Source organism: Phallusia mammillata, chromosome 2, assembly GCF_965637545.1.
Source record: "Phallusia mammillata chromosome 2, kaPhaMamm4.hap1.1, whole genome shotgun sequence".
Taxonomy (NCBI): Eukaryota; Metazoa; Chordata; class Ascidiacea; order Phlebobranchia; family Ascidiidae; genus Phallusia; species Phallusia mammillata.
Genome location: NC_137253.1, coordinates 5,803,285 through 5,821,395, shown reverse-complemented (window position 1 = coordinate 5,821,395; position 18,111 = coordinate 5,803,285). Strand labels below are relative to the sequence as shown.

Genomic DNA, 18,111 nt, shown 5'->3' with positions numbered 1-18,111 from the left:
GTAATCATATACAGCATACAAGTTAATATTCCTGCTTAGTTGTAACGTAAACCAGTGGCTTCGCGACCCCGCAAGTATCTATGTGGGTAATGTGCATTTTCCACTCACTACTAATAATTTTAGATTTAAGAAACTAAATTGACAACTTTTCTTGTAATAGAGAACCCCATTTGAATGTTGTCGCTGTGCAAGCGCCTAATATGTATTTTAAAATGAACGTTATAGAATCATGGTGATATAGGTGTAAATAGCATTCCACTTCATAATAACAGTATTACATGTATATGGATTGTTACGATTTTGCTGTGATTAAATAAATACTAATTTAAACCACTCCTTTCCAAGCTGTTTTTAAATATTGCATTATTAGAGTGCTAGACTTACTTTTCCGTATTATCCATATCCTTACAAATATCACACAGACCAGCAGACATAGAATAATAAATATCACAACACCAGCAACGATTCCAATAATGGCAGCCATTGACAGTTGGCTAGAACCTGGTGAATATTCGCAGGGTCAAAGATAAGAAATATTTTTTTCTTTAATAAAAACTTTTTTAAATTAAATTCTATCAAGCATTCCACAATGTCACTTTTCACTACGTCCAACCAGGGATAGTTGTACAAAGGACGATTAAAGTGTTTCAGAAACACTTTAAATATAGATACAAGGTACCAAGGCCCTGAAGACAATGAGTCCCACTGGTTATATTTTTAGATCTACAGGCAGATAAGTAAAAAATCGTTTTGTAGCTTTTCCAAAAAATAGATCCAAATTGTTAGTTTTGAAATTTGTTCTTTAAAAGTTTTCTGAATAATAAACTTGTCCAGGACTAGTTTATTAGCTGTAGATTATGTTCTAATGTTAATACTCTTGCTTATTTGAACTTGCAAAGCAATAAAAAAACAGTCAATATAAACAAAACAAAACATTGGTTTTCGATTTTTTAAACCTTAAAATGTTGACCAACTCAGCATCATACGTATGTATTATTGCGCAATTTATTTTATATATGGTCTTCCTATAAACGATCGCCCTAACGGTCATCCTACATTCTACAAAACTAAACTGTTAAACTTTTCGAAAGTCTTATGGACTTCTTAAAACTTTTTTTGTTATAGTTTGTTAGGTGGTCCCTGTTACCTTCAGGCTATAGGTACTTTACAACACAACTAAACTACTTATGTCGGTTGATCTTTGTCGGTTTATTTCAACTTTTACTTTGGAACAAACGGTTTTGATCGTAATGACCACAAACTAAATACTTTAACAAATATGCATTGGGCGGTTAAATGACCAATAATATATACATGTGCCTAATTACCGAGTTTTGTTTAAGTGGACTTGGGAGTGTAGGGTTCAGAATCAGTTGTATTCAATGTACTGGGAGATGAAAGCACTCCCAAGAATGAAGCATCTAAAATATGTTGTTTAAACTTTTGTTAGAAACGGTTTGACTTTCACTGTGCATCATGTGTTGTAAATTATTTTTAACTGTTTTATTGGACACTGCGGTTCAAAATACATTGAAACGAAGAAAACACCGTTAAAAGACTTTCTGCTTTGTAGATTATAAACAATTCTACCTGTAACGTTTAAGTTGATGAGGTATAATTCATTGTCACATTGCCAAATTATCTTGTGGTGCTCAAATTGAAATGCAGAGATAAAAACTTCAATAATGTACAGATTAATCCATTTTTTCTCTGAAGAACACCTGAAAATAACACATAACTTACAAAGCTTTTACCCTGGTATTATTTCACATACCACACAGATACAAAACCACGCCAAGCGAAGTAATTTGCTTAAGAGCGCATTTTCGACATCCACATTTACTTTTTATACTTATGGCCAGTGTTTTGTCAAAAACAGGAAGCAGTTTGTTTTCAGTCTTTGGCAAAACTAAGATAATTAGTTTTCGGTAAAAATATCTCGCGGGTTTTCTAAAATGATTAATGATGCCTTAACTTAAGTAACATAAAAAAGTTTGTAAATAATCACCCTGACATTAAGAAGTATTACGAAAAGGAGAATATCCTATTGTCCAGGCAATCAGTAATACTTAGAGAATCAGAAACAATTTTACAGCAAAAATATGTTGTGGCGAAATAAATAAACTGTTGTTTAACTAACCGTAAGTAGATATTTGGTACAGAACCATTAGAACACATCTCGGACTCAATCGGAAGCTCAGCCGACCCGATAGCCTAAAATGTCAATCTGGTTACTGCTAGATAGTTGAAGTAAAACGCCAAAGTTGATTATTGATGCATATTTGCAAAACGGGCACGCAATTAAAAAAAACACGTAACAGTTATATCTTTTAACAGCTATGAGACCAAATGATATCCACACAACGGGTACAAAGATCTACAAAGAATGTGACACACGGTAGGGATATGTTGCAGAAATGTAAATATTGACTGAGTAAATGCTGAATAAGCATACCCGCTACGTATGTATTTTTCTTACGTTGTCGTATGTAGGTTCGTTAAGATATGCTGCTGCAACATGAAAACCTTGTGAAACATTTGAAATTGTAGCGGTGATTGTTCCAGGCGATCCTCTGACTTGATTTGTTGCAGGGACAACCGTAAATCTTACATTAAATTCTAAAAGCACGTTAATAAATTAATATAATTTATTACCCAAGGACACAACAAAAATACAGACTTCAAAAGTTTTGTACGCAGATGGTCTTTATTGTGCTTAAACATTTGTTGTAGTCCTACATTTTCTATGTTTAAATTTTTAAACTGCGTCGACGGCATGATAAAAGGTGCGGAAAATTAAAAGCAATTATAACGACGGACCAAACCCCGATTTCAGAACTTTAATACAATACGACAAAACTTACTGTTGGGTGGTATCTTCTCCGAAACAACAACAGCATACACCAATGTCAGATAATGGCATGTTTTTAACATGAAAACCATAGTGTTTTTGTAATTCTTTAAGTTCGTTGAAAAATTAATATTGCCTTCAATATAAAAATAGCATATAAACATTTTGTTAAAACAATAGATTTTTTAGAACACTATACACGGACTTGAAGAGTAATTTAATCATAAACATGACTGCCAAGGAACTGATGTATAAAGAATACATCATACAGATGTTTCAACAATCTCTGTTGTTATCATCAGTACATTATCAGTTCTACAGCTCGCTTGACAACCTGCACTTACAGAGATTGTTGAAACGTCTACATGACGTATTCTTTACACCAGTTCCTTGGCAGTTATGTTTTTGATTAACATAGTTTTTTTTCATAATATAGTTTAGACTTTTTAATGAACACTTCCGGTTTTCGTGCTGTTTAACGTATAAACCAACTTTTCGTATGATTGCACAATTTGTCCTACCAATGCTACGCTTTGTGTTTATTAAAATCGAAAAAGGTTTTTGAACAAATACTTTTTGAAGCAAATAACAAAACCAAAAACCCGTTACTCTCTTACGACTAAGACTGAAATAAGTTCAATTTGTTACATTTTGTTATCTTTGAAGCCCGTAATTTATGTTAAACCTCCGAATCCACTTTTTCTGCAAAAACGTCGAAAGTTAGTACGTCGAAAATCACCCTAAAAAATTCTCGAAACTGAAGTTCAAGGCCAACGAACGGCCAACATTGTGACATCAACACAAAAGCAGTTACTGTTGAAGGACAAAAACGTTCTAGTTAATCTGTAACTTATCTGCCTTTGCCCCTCCTTGGAACAGTTATTTAGTCATGGCAAACAACATCTACCTCGCTAGATTAAGTCATCGTTATTCTTTGTCACCATCTAGTGACATTGTGATTTTCTTATTTTTACCGCATTCCATTTTATTCGCATGATGAAAAGTATTATACTTATTACTTTATCCATAATTTATGCGTTATAAGAAATTGATGTTGGCTCTTTCAATTAATTACATTACTATATATTTGTAATTTGCGGACATACATAAGTCACTAATAGGGTTTATTACGTGGTGGGATTTAAAACGGGATTTGCAACGTTTCCCAACATGCGAATTCGGCTTTGTTACTTACAGCGACAGAAAAACAGAGAGGCTCTGAAGAACGTTAACATTCGTTACTTACAGCAACAGTAAGGGCTTCACAGGGCCTTAGGCTAACCAGCGTTTAGTTGATATTGCGGGTTTAGTGTGCACAACAGTTGATTACAGAGAGGTCTACACAGCCAACCGCCAGATGTCGCCGCAAGGTGGCGCAACATATTTCATATTATTCTCAATGCCACATTTTAGCACCAAAAACAAAAATATATTTTTGCATACTGTATATTTTTGTATACAGTGTACTGTAAAAACTTTCGACAAGAGACAACAGAATTGTAGAAGCACTGTATTTAGTGGCATTAAAAAACAGAAGCATTTAACAGCCACACACTATTGAAGAAGCATTAATTAAGCCTTTCGTTCTGAAATGGCTAATGTGGTGCTGGAAAGAAATACAGAAAAGAAAATTGTAAAATTGATATCCAAAAACACGCACCAAAGCCGATTCAGGGTTATGTTGTGTTACATCAACAGTAAGGTAGTACAGTAAATCCTGCATTATATTTGGATGATATTACGCATGTATTTTTGTGCGCATGAGTTAATGGTGTTCGTACAGTGCCTAAAGGGTTTCTTCCTCTTGTGAAACATCTGCAAAGACAGCAGATTTGAAAGATAGTTTTATCATTATTTGCACCTGTCAATCATGAAAGAACCTTGCTGCATGGCTAATCTACTGATAGTTCACCACCAATGCTGGGATACGTTTCACGTTTTCAAGCTTGGGTAAAAAGGCAAGGTCCAAATATTAAAGGTCTGCAGGTTACATAGGCCAGGCATAGTGAAAACAAAAATTATCGTTGTCATTAAAACGTTGGACCTTCGCGAGAAAGAAACGTTGGAAATTATCTTCACAAGGACCACAATTGGCCCGCGTGGGCCTGCAGTTGAATCACGCTGGATTAGAAAATGCCGATGAAAATTTGTATTACAACTTTAAATTCCTGTTTTTTTGGGCAGACAAGGAATAAACCACCAGCTTCCCTATCATACTCGATGGGTTTCCAGTGGAATGTTACGTGAAGACTGTAAGTGCACCCGATCCGTCTACTTTTAAGCGCTTGAAACTGTCGAACTCTGGATAATTCTGAAAAAATAAGTCAACTCAGGCTTATTTTTAAAATAATAGTATTGATATGACGCTATTTCACAAGTTTTAGGGACAATTCGGGTTTGCATTTTATTAAGTCGGGTACGTGTCATATTTCGGGCCGGACCAGGTTCGGTTCCAAATAGTTTTTTTAACATTTATTATCCTGACACGTAAGTAGTGGATAGGTTATCCTCCAGACCTTAGGATTACTAAGGACCGTAGGAATAGAACTATTTCAGTTATGTTTCCGATTTCATCTAGGAGGGGGGAATTAAAAGATACAAAATAAGCAGACGAAGGAATGTACCATAGTTGGGAACCACTGCATTAAAAGTTACAGTATAAAATTGGCAAACTTGGAGGATGCCATCACAATAGGCTACACAACAAGTATAACAGTACCTACCGTTTTTTTTCAGTAAGACATGTTGCTTAAGTAAGACGTAACAAGTATAACAATACCTAACTGTGCTTTTTCAGTAAGACATGTTGCTTGAAAAACGAAAGCTTTATACTCAATCAGTAATAAAAAAAAACTAGTCTTTGTTTGGATAAGATAAAAAAGGCGTAAATTTGTTTAGACAAGATAAATTTAAAACGGAAAATCAACTGCTATATGACCCAAACCAAAGTCTACATAAAACACAAGATGTCCAACCTATTGTTACGCAATAAAGCCTATGTAGCCATTTTGTGTCCAAAATGATACTGTGGGTAGAGAAAATAGCACATAAATTGTCTGATTTTTACAAACTGGAGAGCGTAGACGCGAATTTGATTCGCCAAATTTAATGAAAATTTCGGGTTCTAACATTTCAACGCAATATTAAAAGCTAAATAGCAGTTTTTCATGTAAATTTGGCCGCTTAATTTTCATGTAAACTTTAAACATTTGCGTTCAGCGTGCATTATCACGCTCAAATGTTAGAACCCAAAAGTTTTATTCGATTTGGCCTATCAAACTCGCGTTAAATCCCACCAGTTTGTAAAAATCAGACAATTTATGTGTTTTTCCCTATACCTGCTGTATTAATTTGGACACAAAATAGCGTCCATGCGGCTCTATCGCGTAACAATGGGTTGGACTACTTGTGTTTTATATATACTTTGACCCAAACGAACGTTGTGTTTAAACTTAGTAAACTTGAGTCAAATATAGGCCACATTTGCATTTTCTAAATGCATTCACGGCGATGTCCTGCTAAAGAGTTTACGAGGATGAAACACAGGACGAAAATGCATTTGGCCACCATAACAACTCTAAAGTGTGTGTGAATTGATACACCTTCCCGAGTGCTGTAAAAAGAAGTCACCTTTAAATACAGTCGTGGATAGTGGGTAACTAGAAAGTCTGTTGTGCAGCGCAAATACGTAATAGGTTTTAATATCCAGGTAATTACGTAAATGGTTAAAATGAACAGGCGAGTTTTCATAGTATTGTTTGGAATTGTTGTTTCTGAAAGCTTGCAAGGTAAGTTAAAATGATTTAAGGTGGTTGGGTGATATACGCCAGGGCTTCCCAAACTGGGGGTCGCGTAACAAACTTAGGGGTCGCAGAGAGCTGCACCAGGCGATTTTACCATTATTAATTGTATAAATACATACAAGAACTGTCAGACTCAGCTAACTTTAACTATAACAACCAGCTTTTATTTGTCTTGCAAACAAACACCAGAGGCACATCAGCCTAAACATGCTGTTATTTTAATCAAGTAAATTTTCTGGCAATCGTTCTGTTTTTTGTGACCATTTAATTTGCTACAAGAGACACTTTATTAAGACTTTATATGATAACGGGCCATACTTTTTAAATACAACGGTAACGAGCTTCTCCCAAATTGGTTGTGCTTTCACACTTTGTACATTTAATACCAAAATATTTAATAATTTCACACTTTGTACATTTATAATATGTAACATTTAATTTGGTAAATGTAATTTTATGTTGAAAGTATTAGATCCTCCTATGCCAAGCAATGCCCCCATTGTTTTCAACAAAAGAAGAACGTCATTGTTTGCGTATAATTGTAATATTATCTTGTCTACTAATTTTCACCACCTGCGTTGGAATAGCGTGCAATGGACCCTATACGCATACGTGCTAGAGTACCAATTAAATTAGGTTTTACTTGTTAAGCGAAGCTTTTTTGTTGCTGGGTGAATCTAACTGCCTACATCTGCTTAAGAGGCAAGAACTTTTGTACAAAATAACAATCTCAATAACTTTCTCCGATAAAAAATAGGTAATAAATTTACGATACCCAAGCAGTGTTTAATATCCGTTTGCCACCTCTGCTTAGACGGCAATTCATGACTTGAAACAAGTATTGCTTTTGATTTTATTTTTCGCCCAATTTAAAATTAACGACGATTTAAAGAGATTAAAAGGGGTCGCGATTAAAAAAGTTTGTGAAGCCCTGATATACGGTAATATTGAGAGTCGGTGCGATTTAGGCCCAATTCGACAATCAACACGAGGAGGGGTCGAACGGTGGTAGAGCCAGCCAGAGCCGTAACTAGTTTACGAGTTTACCTTGTTGAAAGATATAAAAGGCTTTTACCAATATAAGACAACCAACAAAAAACACTTACAAATCGCGTTTTATACATTGTTCAGAAACACACAAGATTCAAGTCTTGGATGGTTTGACAAACGGTGGAAACGTGTCAATAAACTTTTCTCCAGTTCTGCAATTTGCAACCACTTCTAAAATAATCAAATGCTGGTGGAATGTCAATAATGAACAGATTCCCTTTTTTAAACAACCCAATTGCCAGCAAGGGCACAATGTAGCATGCGTTAAAAATACCAGCCATGTGACATCAACATTTTATGCTCAACCAATTACAAAAACATTTAATATATTTGTTGCTTGTATTCCCCCATTGGACGGTTCAACTGAAAAACTAACTCTGTTTCCTTATCGTAAGTATCTTTGTTGTTTTGCTGAATTTGTAAACAGCATTACAGCCCAAAATCGAATTCCCTTTTTTCAAAAAATTGATTGTATTTCTCCTATTCTTTGGAATATTGCTTTAGCACCTTCACATAATCTTACAACTACTGCTCACATGGTCGTTACAATGAACTAACTTTATTTTTTTACGGTCATGTTGGCAGTTTAACGATCAGGACTTAAAAAGTTTGTGGTACAGTTTTTAATTAGTGCACAGTTAAATTTGTTTCAACTCCAATCTTTGCTTGCAGTGTGTCAAAACCACAGCAGTTTTGAAATAATTCCGGTGAAAAATGATGGAAAATTTGGCCAGTACAATTCTACAGGATGGTTTCACTGTCCAAACAATGGCACTCCAGTGTATAAAGCTGGTATAAAGAGAACAAAACCAACATTTTGTTTGCCAAATGCCACATGGGAAGGACAAAGTGGTCTTGAATGTGTGAAAGGTATTTAATTCCTTGATCAAAATCTGTGTTTTGGTTCAGAATTCGGTTTCTAAATTGTCATCAACTATCTACATGCGTAAAATACTAAGAATACCTACAAAACGATTATATAAATCAGCGATCACGGAACACACATGAATACATATTTAGTGTTCAAGACAATTTATATGAGGTAAAAAAAAAACAGGCTAATAGACGCAAAAACAGGCTAATAGGCGAAAAGTTCAGCCCCTTTTAGGATTCACGACCAAGCCCATTGTACAGTATTTTATTGTATTTCGGCTCTGAACAGAACAATAAAGTTTGAAACAAAACATTCGCATCGAAGACACAGACAGCAAACAGCTGCAAAAACCTTGCGGTTAAAAATTCGCAATAATAATAACAAATATAAGGTACAAAAAAGAGCGCACCAATTACACCGTTAAGATTAAGTGTTTAACTGACACTTGACAGAGAAATCTGGGTTCTCGATAGTGGGGGCAACGCGACTGGGTGTGACAGCATGGGTGGATACAACAACGATGGTGCTAAAAAAAACAACGACAAGCTAAAAAAAAACTAGAAACATGTGATGAGATACGCTTGTCCAAGGTAAAGCGTTTTGTATGTTGTCGAAAACCATTGATCTAGCAAGCGTTGGTAGACTATTTATATGTTTGAATAATGATTTTTTAATTGCAGTTTTGCTGTTGGGAAGCCCTGTATTCAACTTAACCAAAAATACCACAATGCTTTCTAACTTTTCATGTCATGTAAAGGGAAATAGGAGTTTTCTTCCAGACAGCAACATAAAATTACAACTTGATTTAACGGTGGGTACATCAATTAAACCAGTGGTTCTTAACCACTAGTGGGAAATTTAATGTTTTCGGAGAGAAATATGTAAGCTTGAAAAGAGCAAACTCAGGCTCGATGGTCGAAACCGGCTTTAAATTAACCGTTGAAAGCTACATTACTAAAATTGTTCTGCAAAACATGTAAGATTTAAGGTTTGCAAGACACATACAAATCCAAAGGCCGTTTGTTACATCACAGACAAGACTGAAACCATCAATGACTTTGCTGTTGTGCGCGAATAAAAGCCTTTCCTTTCTTGATTGTGATGCAATAAATGACTAATGCAAGCATAGCAGACTCTTCAGTATTCCAAAACTTCTTACAGAAGCACTATTTAAACTAAATAAGATTGCGGTATACCTTTAGGGCCAGACCAAAGCGCTCCACAAAATTATTTCATTTGAAGAATATTTTTTTTATTAACGTAGGGCACAAAACATGTTTATACACATAACAGAGGGTGGAATTCGAAGTTGGTGATTGACTTTAGTGGGAAACCACACCAAAAAGGTTAAGAACCACTGAATTTAACAATAAACCTGGGTAGATTGGTAAAGGGTAATTTTTGGTATTACAGAGTTACTGTCATTACTTGATTCGTCTTTATACAGTAGTTTTGTGTATTGCGAACTAACTTTGTTACTGCCCAATATCATAATCATATAGGGAAGACCGAAGATGGTTCTGACGATTTGATAAATTCTTACCCATTTTGGTAATAAAGTTAAGCAACGTCGACAACAGAAACTATATGATTTTCAAATAAAATGTTCGACGAAACAAACCACTTGTTTATATATCCTATCTCTAATTACCTTGCGGAAACAGATAATTTAAAACAATATAATGGTTGCAAGTGTGTCCGAATTATCTCTGCTTTACTTCTGGCATAACATCTCATTAAAATACCACCAAAATATGCAATAAGTTGTAATATATTGACACCCTAGTCTAATAGGTTTGAGAATTTAGCCTACTATATAGCACAGCTCCAAAAAAATGTTTTCCTGTAGGCTGTCCAAGGAATGTTTACAATAGAGCCTAATCACGATGGACAAAATGTTACATGCATCCTAGAACTAAAGCGTGGAACTGTTTTGAAGTCTAAGAGTAAAACACTTAAAGTCTATTGTGAGTATATCAACGTGACGTTCTTAAAAAAACAAGCATATTTTAGTTTAAGAAACGGTCACACTGCCTACTACAGAAGTCAGCAACCTTTTAGGTCAGTGGTCGGCAACCACCCGGTACCGGTCCGCGAGGAGTTCGTTACCGGGCCGTATAACTTTTCTCGTTGAACGGGTTAAAACATTTTGCCGATGTATCCCGGGAATGATAAACTAATTTAAGTGTTTTTATTGCTGAATATTTGTAGTTTTTTTGAAGACCGGTCCGCGATAAAATTTCACTTTCAAAAACGGTCCGCGGTGCAAAAAAGGTTGCCGACCCCTTTAGGTGACACCTGCCAATTTACTTGTTATTTCCATGTGTTAATAACCTCGTGTGCCAGCGTTTTTCTAAATAACTGTAATTCGTGCCAGCAGATATCAAGAGTAAAAAGAAAGCAAAGTGTTTTGTGCAGATAAGGCTGAATTTTAAGACTATGGCATGATAAAAACTGAAACAAGTATTGTAACATGTTAAATTGCTACTTCAATATAAACACGCAAATCGGTAAATTGGCGTGCCATGAAAAACCACCTAGCGTGCCAACCTTTGGCACGCCTGCCAGGGGTTGCCGACCCCTGGCCTAGGACATACTTTTCGGTTCGGCCTTAGACGTCTTCAAATTTATTTTGTTTAGTTGTGTCATTTATTAATGTTAAGTTATCTTATGCTATATCATCTCTAGGCTATTTGCGATGCACCAACATTTCGGTTTGCCACAAGTTGTTCTCACGAATAAAGGCGGTTTACAACAAGTTCAGACTAACTCAAAACTTGGATAATTTTCCCCACTAATATAACGGTCACTATAACGTTGTTAAAAATGGTGACTATAAGTTAAAATCTAAATGTACTGTGGTCAGATATGTCGATCTATCGAGTAGTGTCACGTATTTGCATTCAAATGATTCGTTAGCAATGACCCCCACTGATGAAAAAAGAATGACACACATCAGCATAAAATTAAGCTAAGTAGAATAGCATGCACAGCAAAAAATTGTGCCCTCCTGAGGTACCTGGAGCTTCTGACGTTTCAACGTTGTGCAGCTATGGCCGACTTGGTTATGGTTCGGTTAATTGCGTCACAACGTTAAATGCGTAAATGTACCAGAGTTATGTACTTTGCATCTAGTTATGAAAACGCAATGTCACAGTTTTTATACTACACTTGATAGCAAATCTTTAACATACCAGGTTCAGTGATTGCTATGCTGACATTTATAGTCCATGGATACTGTTCTATGCATTTAACGGTCACCGTAACAAATCAACGGTTATAAAAATGCTTCTAGATGGACCAACAATTTTAAACCTCACTGTGGTTGGTTCTTTGGAAAAAAATAAAAACATCTCCGTCATCAAACAAAATAGCACTGTTACCATTCAGTGCATTGTTGAATCAAACCCACCATCCAACTGCACTTGGTACGGCTTGGACACAAAATTGGCTCAGAGTTCACCAAGCTGTAATTTGACGAAAAACTTTAATTCCACATCCAATATAAGCTGCCTCGCTTCTAATGGGTTTGGACCGACAGCTGTAAAAGCAATTCAAATTGTGACAGATTCCTCACGAAGTATGTAAACATGTGGCTAAAATTTTGTTAAGACACATACTTATATATATATACGTTTCGGATTGGTTTGGCTAGCTTATTTTTTAATTGTGTTGTTTAAGAAATAATCTTTGTTAAATTTTGCTTTGGTGTTGAAGTTTTTAAAGACAAAAAACTTTTTGAATACTAGGCTATATTGCCGACTTGATTAGCCTATTTGCTGTTATAAGTTTCTGAGATAATACCGGTTTACGGCAATTTCAACATAAACTGGTGTTGTCAAAAGTTGAAGTATTTTCGCAAATTGACCGGGCGTCACTAAAAAGTTTGGTAAAAACGGTGCAAGAAAAAAATTGGCTGTATAACTCTAATCATCTTTAAAGCGCTACAACTTTTTTTAGAAAACCGAATTAGTAAAAGTCTAAGTTGATTGGCAACGAAAGTGTAGTGTTCTTTGGACTGGTTCACCATGCGTAGCAGTGGGTATTGGCGCTGATAAAGTACTTCTGTACAAATCCCATTTGTTAATCGCGATGTATTTTAGCAATTTTTTATATAACATACAAGACAGAATTGGGAAAATTGTGCGCAAATAGTTACATCACAACGAACCTGCTCAGCAGTGACATTTATACACATATTTTTACTTACACAGTGACACAATCTGACATCACATAATTGCAATAAAACTCCAGCACTGATGGCTCTGTGTTTTTTTAGCGTATACACAACCGTTAGCGATTCCCTGCCACATTCACATTACCACAAAACACATTTTGCGCAAGCTAAAATTGCTGATATAGACTCCTCTCTCCCCTTGTCATTGTTCTAAGAATAAACGTTTAAAAAAATTCTTTCAGACAGCGCAACCATTTTAAACCTTACCGTAGTGGATTCGTTTGAAAAAGATGAAAACAGCTACATCATTCAACAAAATAGCAATGTTACCATTCGGTGCATCGTTGATTCAAACCCTCCATACAATTGCACATGGTACAAGAGGGATACAAATTTGGCTCAGGTCTCACCAAACTGTGATTTGACGACGAGTTTCAATGCAACATCCAACATAAGCTGTCATGCTTATAATGGATTTGGACCCACAGCTGTTAAAACAATTCAAGTCGTGTCAGCTTCCCTGGGTATGTAAATACGAGACTAAAAGAACATATTGTTAAGGAGCATACTTATATATAAGTTGTATACATATATACATGTAAATATGTTACACATTAATTTTGGTGTTGATGTTAGTGGAGATAAAAACTATTCGAATATGGGCAGTTTACATATTTTAAACTAAACTGCACAAAACGTTGTCCAAACTTGGCGATCATTCGCATTCGTAACCTTGTTACTGAAACGTTGGTGCATAACAGTAAAAATTCAAAATTGACATAAAAAGGTTTTGCAGGCTAAGCAAAAACTTAAATTAATATCTGATCCAACAAAGAAAACTACAAATGAGCCGTCCTTTACTCTAATTATTAGCATAATAATCATGTGTCCATGATACCGCCGGTTAGGTACAAGGAAATTTTATGAACCGACGTTAAAAATTAATTTAGGCAAAAAATGCTCCGAGGTTACGCATAAAGCAAAAGTAAACTTACAAAGCTAAAGGCGTCAAGTTCTCTCAGTTTTGTGGTTTATAAACCAAAACGCCGTTAGGGGGTATTTGACTGCGTTTGTAGCAAATTAACAGAACTTGTATTTTTTTTCTCCAGAGACCGAAGACGGCACATCGCACGAGACTTTAAACACGTTGTCCATTTGCTTTCTGGCCCTTTTAATATTGATCATCGTAGGTTTAATAATCACCTGTATATTAAAATGAATATTCTTTCTTGCTTTGTCTATATATAACTTATGACATCACTTGTAGCAATATTGCGATCACTGTTTGGTTTTATTTGTCTGAAACTAATCGCTTGTAACATTTCAAAAATATTTAACTGGCATTGCTCAGTGGTCTTTACATGCAATGCTTATTTGCTAGGACTAAATTTAAGCGTCTTTTGTTGTCCGACTTATTGCTATACATGTTGCAAATGTCATTTTGTACGTCAGTTTTTCTTGTGCATATGTTTGCAAAACATTTCAAAAAAATGTAATACTAGTCCTAGATGCAATACCAGACTGTTAACTGTTACTGGGGCTCAGATATTGTGTAATGGCATATCCTTATTCTACACATTTATCTAAAACCAGCACAACTGCGTTCTGCTGTTATTGTCTCCAAATTGGCAATTTTGCAATAATAAACAGTTAAAAAATATCAAACTCACATTAAAAGGTTTTCTTAAATTTAATTGCTTTAACTTTGTTTCTGTGATGCTGAGGCCTAAATAAAAACATGTCAATCAATAAATACATATTTAAGGTTTAGAAATGTGTCATCTTTTATTTAAAAAATCCTACTTCACTATAATAAAACAAAGAGGATGGCAATTAGTACAGTAGGACAATCAGTCTAAAATGAGTGTTTGTTTCAGAAAATGTTTTTTTTTAAACGAAATATCAAACTTTATCACAGTTTAAGATGCAGTTGATATTAATAAAAGCAAACTTCCTGGTCAAATAGATTTGATCCAATATCTTGTTTTGATATGTCTTCTGGCACCTGACAGACCATTTGTGTAACATGGGAGAACATGTGACAGCAAATAAGTAAGGGACATGTTCACTGAAGTATAAACAAACATTCATTGCAATGTAAGCCATTTGCCTAGCTTTTATAGTCAATGCTGATACAACTAAAGTTTAGATAAACACCATTTTAACCTAAATCATTAGATCCAAATGGAAATCAAGCAACAATTAAACTTGGCAACAGTTTAATATAGATAATTTAAGCTAAATTCAAACCAGAAATTCCAATTTTATTGTTACTTTTTTAAAAAACATTTACATACCTTAAGTAATGCTCTACAGATAAGTAATTAAAAACTTAATAATTTGGGAATTTTAGGTCAAATACCACAGAGACTTTGTTAACCAACGTAATATGTGAGAAAACCATGAATCAGTTTATTAAAAAAAATATCAGTTACAAAATTTAGCAACCCGTTTTATTGTATTACATCTCATTACATTGTCTGTACATAACATCAATAAGAGTTAGAAAAAGCGATGGCAACTAAACAGAGACAAACAATCAAACAACAGGTACAAAAACGGTAAATCTCACGATTAAAAAATCACTATTTACAAGGAAACGTGGAGCACAATGGTAAAACAGCACTTTTCATAGTTTTCACCAGTAACACTATAACACTATACAAGTAAATTATACCAATTTTAAATTTTATTGCTATAAATAATGCAAGGTATAAGGAAAGCCTTGTCAAATTACGAAATGTTATCAAATATGTGGTAAAACATGTGTACGGTTGAATCTTATCACAAGGCAACCGGTGCATTCAAAAACTGCAGGTGCGCTAGGTGCGTTTGGTCCGCTAGGTACTTCTCTTGGTAAACTACAGGTAACTCGGTTTAATTCAACAAAGCCCGTAAATAGTACAGGTAACCTTTTTTGAAACGAGTAAACTCGTAGTTACTGCGACGTAACGTAATAATACTGTATGTACTGTTTTCAAGGATCAGAGTTTAGGGTTTAGGGTTCAGAGTTTAGGGTTTTGGTTGTGTGTTGGGACTATCGTAACACTTTTCCAGCATTATTTGCGTGTTTTAACAGTAACTGCAGTATTTACGATTTGTCGCATAAAAACAGGACAGCTGTTGTATTTTCGAGTTACGTCGTACCTATTCTGAGTTTAATCGCACCAAAGAGAGTTACCTGCACTATTTTTAAGTTACCTTGCACGAAAATAGGTTACCAAGCGAGGTACCAAGCGCAACTAGCGCACCTGTAGTATTTGAAGGCATCCCAAGGCAACCGCACCTTGCTTGCACCAGACCAGTGCACGAGAAGTTGACTGAAAGGGGATTTACTCAAATATGCTTACAAGGGTATTTCCCATAAGTTAGAAAACTTGCTTTGTCATTTATGTAAATATGTATCTCTTGTTTAAAAACATATACAAATTTGGTAAACCTATTTCAAATCAGAAACTTCTTTTAACATGCGAAATAAATAAAAACCAGTTGGAAAGTTTTCTAAGCAGAAAGTATAAAACGAAGTTTATGAAGGTTATCGAGTCGGCACATGCTTTGAACAAAAATCATCTGCGACAGTAAGATTATACACTCAAGTTCTTTAAGTTAAGGAAATACAAAGACCTTTTTGTACTAAAATTGTCCATGGAAAGACAAGATTTGCCGGGGGTGGTATTTATTGATAAGTTATCCAGACAGACCCGAATTGGATAATATCGATATTATTTAGCATCAATGGGGGTGAGGAGCTCGGAGCACACATCTCGTTGCAGACAGACCGCGAAGAAAACCAAAAACGTCGGGACTGAAAATCCTGAGAACCTCGTTCGCTACATTAAAAAAGTATAAAATGTAAGGAACATGCTAAGAATGGTTAAACATCGGCATAAACAGAATTAGACTGACAAGATGTCAGAAATTCTGAAAACTTTTGCGCTACGGGCCATACTCTGAATCCGCCAACATGGCAACCCTTTTTTAAACAGCACGTAAATTGTCGTGGAAACACTACCCCGCTAGAGGTCGACAACGAACAGGTCAAAGAGCCGTTAATCTTGAACAAAAATTTACCGAAAAGCCTTGTATACTACGAGCCATTTATTATGTTCTTTGCATATGATTGCATGTAAAGTTCCGCAACATAAGTAACAGCGTACCAAGTTAAATTTAAGTCCCCAAACAAGGTTAAACCGCAATTCACATGCTGTTTTACATCCACGTATACCAAATTTTGCGGAGCACCGGGGTCGGCCACCTTTTAAGCAGCTAATCTGCTTGTGCCTAAACGGCAATGGCTTTGCGTGCCGATATTGTTGTGACCAATGGTGATTTGTGTCACCTGTTCTCACTGGTTATTGTAGATCAGACGTGCATGAACACGGGATTTTAACAATTTTGCATGATAACGAACCGAAAACAGAAATGCGCACAAATCTATTTGCGTGCAATAAAACTTTACCTCGCGTGCGAGAGGTTGCTAAACTCCCGTCTGTCCATATTTACATACTCGGCGAAAATAGCTGAAGTGTTTATTCAGTACCCAACAAAAGTCACGTATCATGTGGGCGTAACTGGGAGCAAAGAAAGGTTAAACTGGTTAACCATTACCTTGTGACGTTCATTATAAATTGTCTAAATGTGAAAAATAATGTGTACGAAACCATGTTACAATAAAAACGATTGGCTTTATGAGCGGCCGTTCCCGTTTGTGAACAACATCGGACGTTAATATGTACACATATATATATAACATTTATTGGCGTGAGCAAAAACGCACTAAACGAACCAGTTATTATTTTCTGAAGCGCCGAGGGTATTTGGTCATTGCTGCAGTGCAGTTATGTCAACACATACTGTTAAACAAAGATGACTTGCAATAACAAAATTATTGCCGTTTAAAAAAAACGTTAATATTGAATGACGATATACCAGAACATGGGTAAATTACATGCAACTACATATCATTATCAATTTATAAAAGAAGGATTGCACTTTAACGGGAATAATGTTGTGTGAGAAACACAGCAGGTGTTACTTTATCATATTATCCCATTGACGTAATGTTTGCTGTCGCACCACAGATGGACAATGTTTACCATCACACAAACCACTACTGCATGCTACGTGACGCTGGTGTTTATTGGAGCGGTGGCAAGTTTCCATCACTTTGTCAATGTCTGTTTTTTTGCATCGGGTGCGAAGTTTTTATGATCAATTTTGATCTCCACATCGTTTTGTTTGCAAATTCTTTTCATGGAAACATATTACAATCTTGCCAAAAAACGATTTAAGGTTACCTTTAACATTCAGTCAGATTCTGTAACTTACAGTCATCCACCTAATTAGTTTTCTATGT

General features: G+C 35.4%; 1 protein-coding gene across 1 annotated transcript; it reads left to right on the top strand.

The window, feature by feature from the left end:
• The first annotated feature begins 6,581 nt into the window (after positions 1-6,581).
• Positions 6,582-9,428, top strand: LOC145212845 (uncharacterized). The gene is made up of 4 exons (XM_080081105.1): positions 6,582-6,639; positions 7,786-8,094; positions 8,377-8,574; positions 9,259-9,428. Exons 1-4 carry the CDS (start codon positions 6,582-6,584, stop codon positions 9,426-9,428), a joined length of 735 nt encoding a protein of 244 aa, XP_079937231.1.
• Positions 9,429-18,111: the final 8,683 nt, after the last annotated feature.

Coding starts and splice junctions, on each gene's coding strand:
- LOC145212845 (XM_080081105.1), top strand. CDS start 6,582: ATGAACAGGCGAGTTTTCATAGTATTGTTTGGAATTGTTGTTTCTGAA. Junction 6,640..7,785: donor TGTTTCTGAAAGCTTGCAAG/GTAAGTTAAAAT, acceptor TACATTGTTCAG/AAACACACAAGATTCAAGTC. Junction 8,575..9,258: donor TGGTCTTGAATGTGTGAAAG/GTATTTAATTCC, acceptor TTTTAATTGCAG/TTTTGCTGTTGGGAAGCCCT.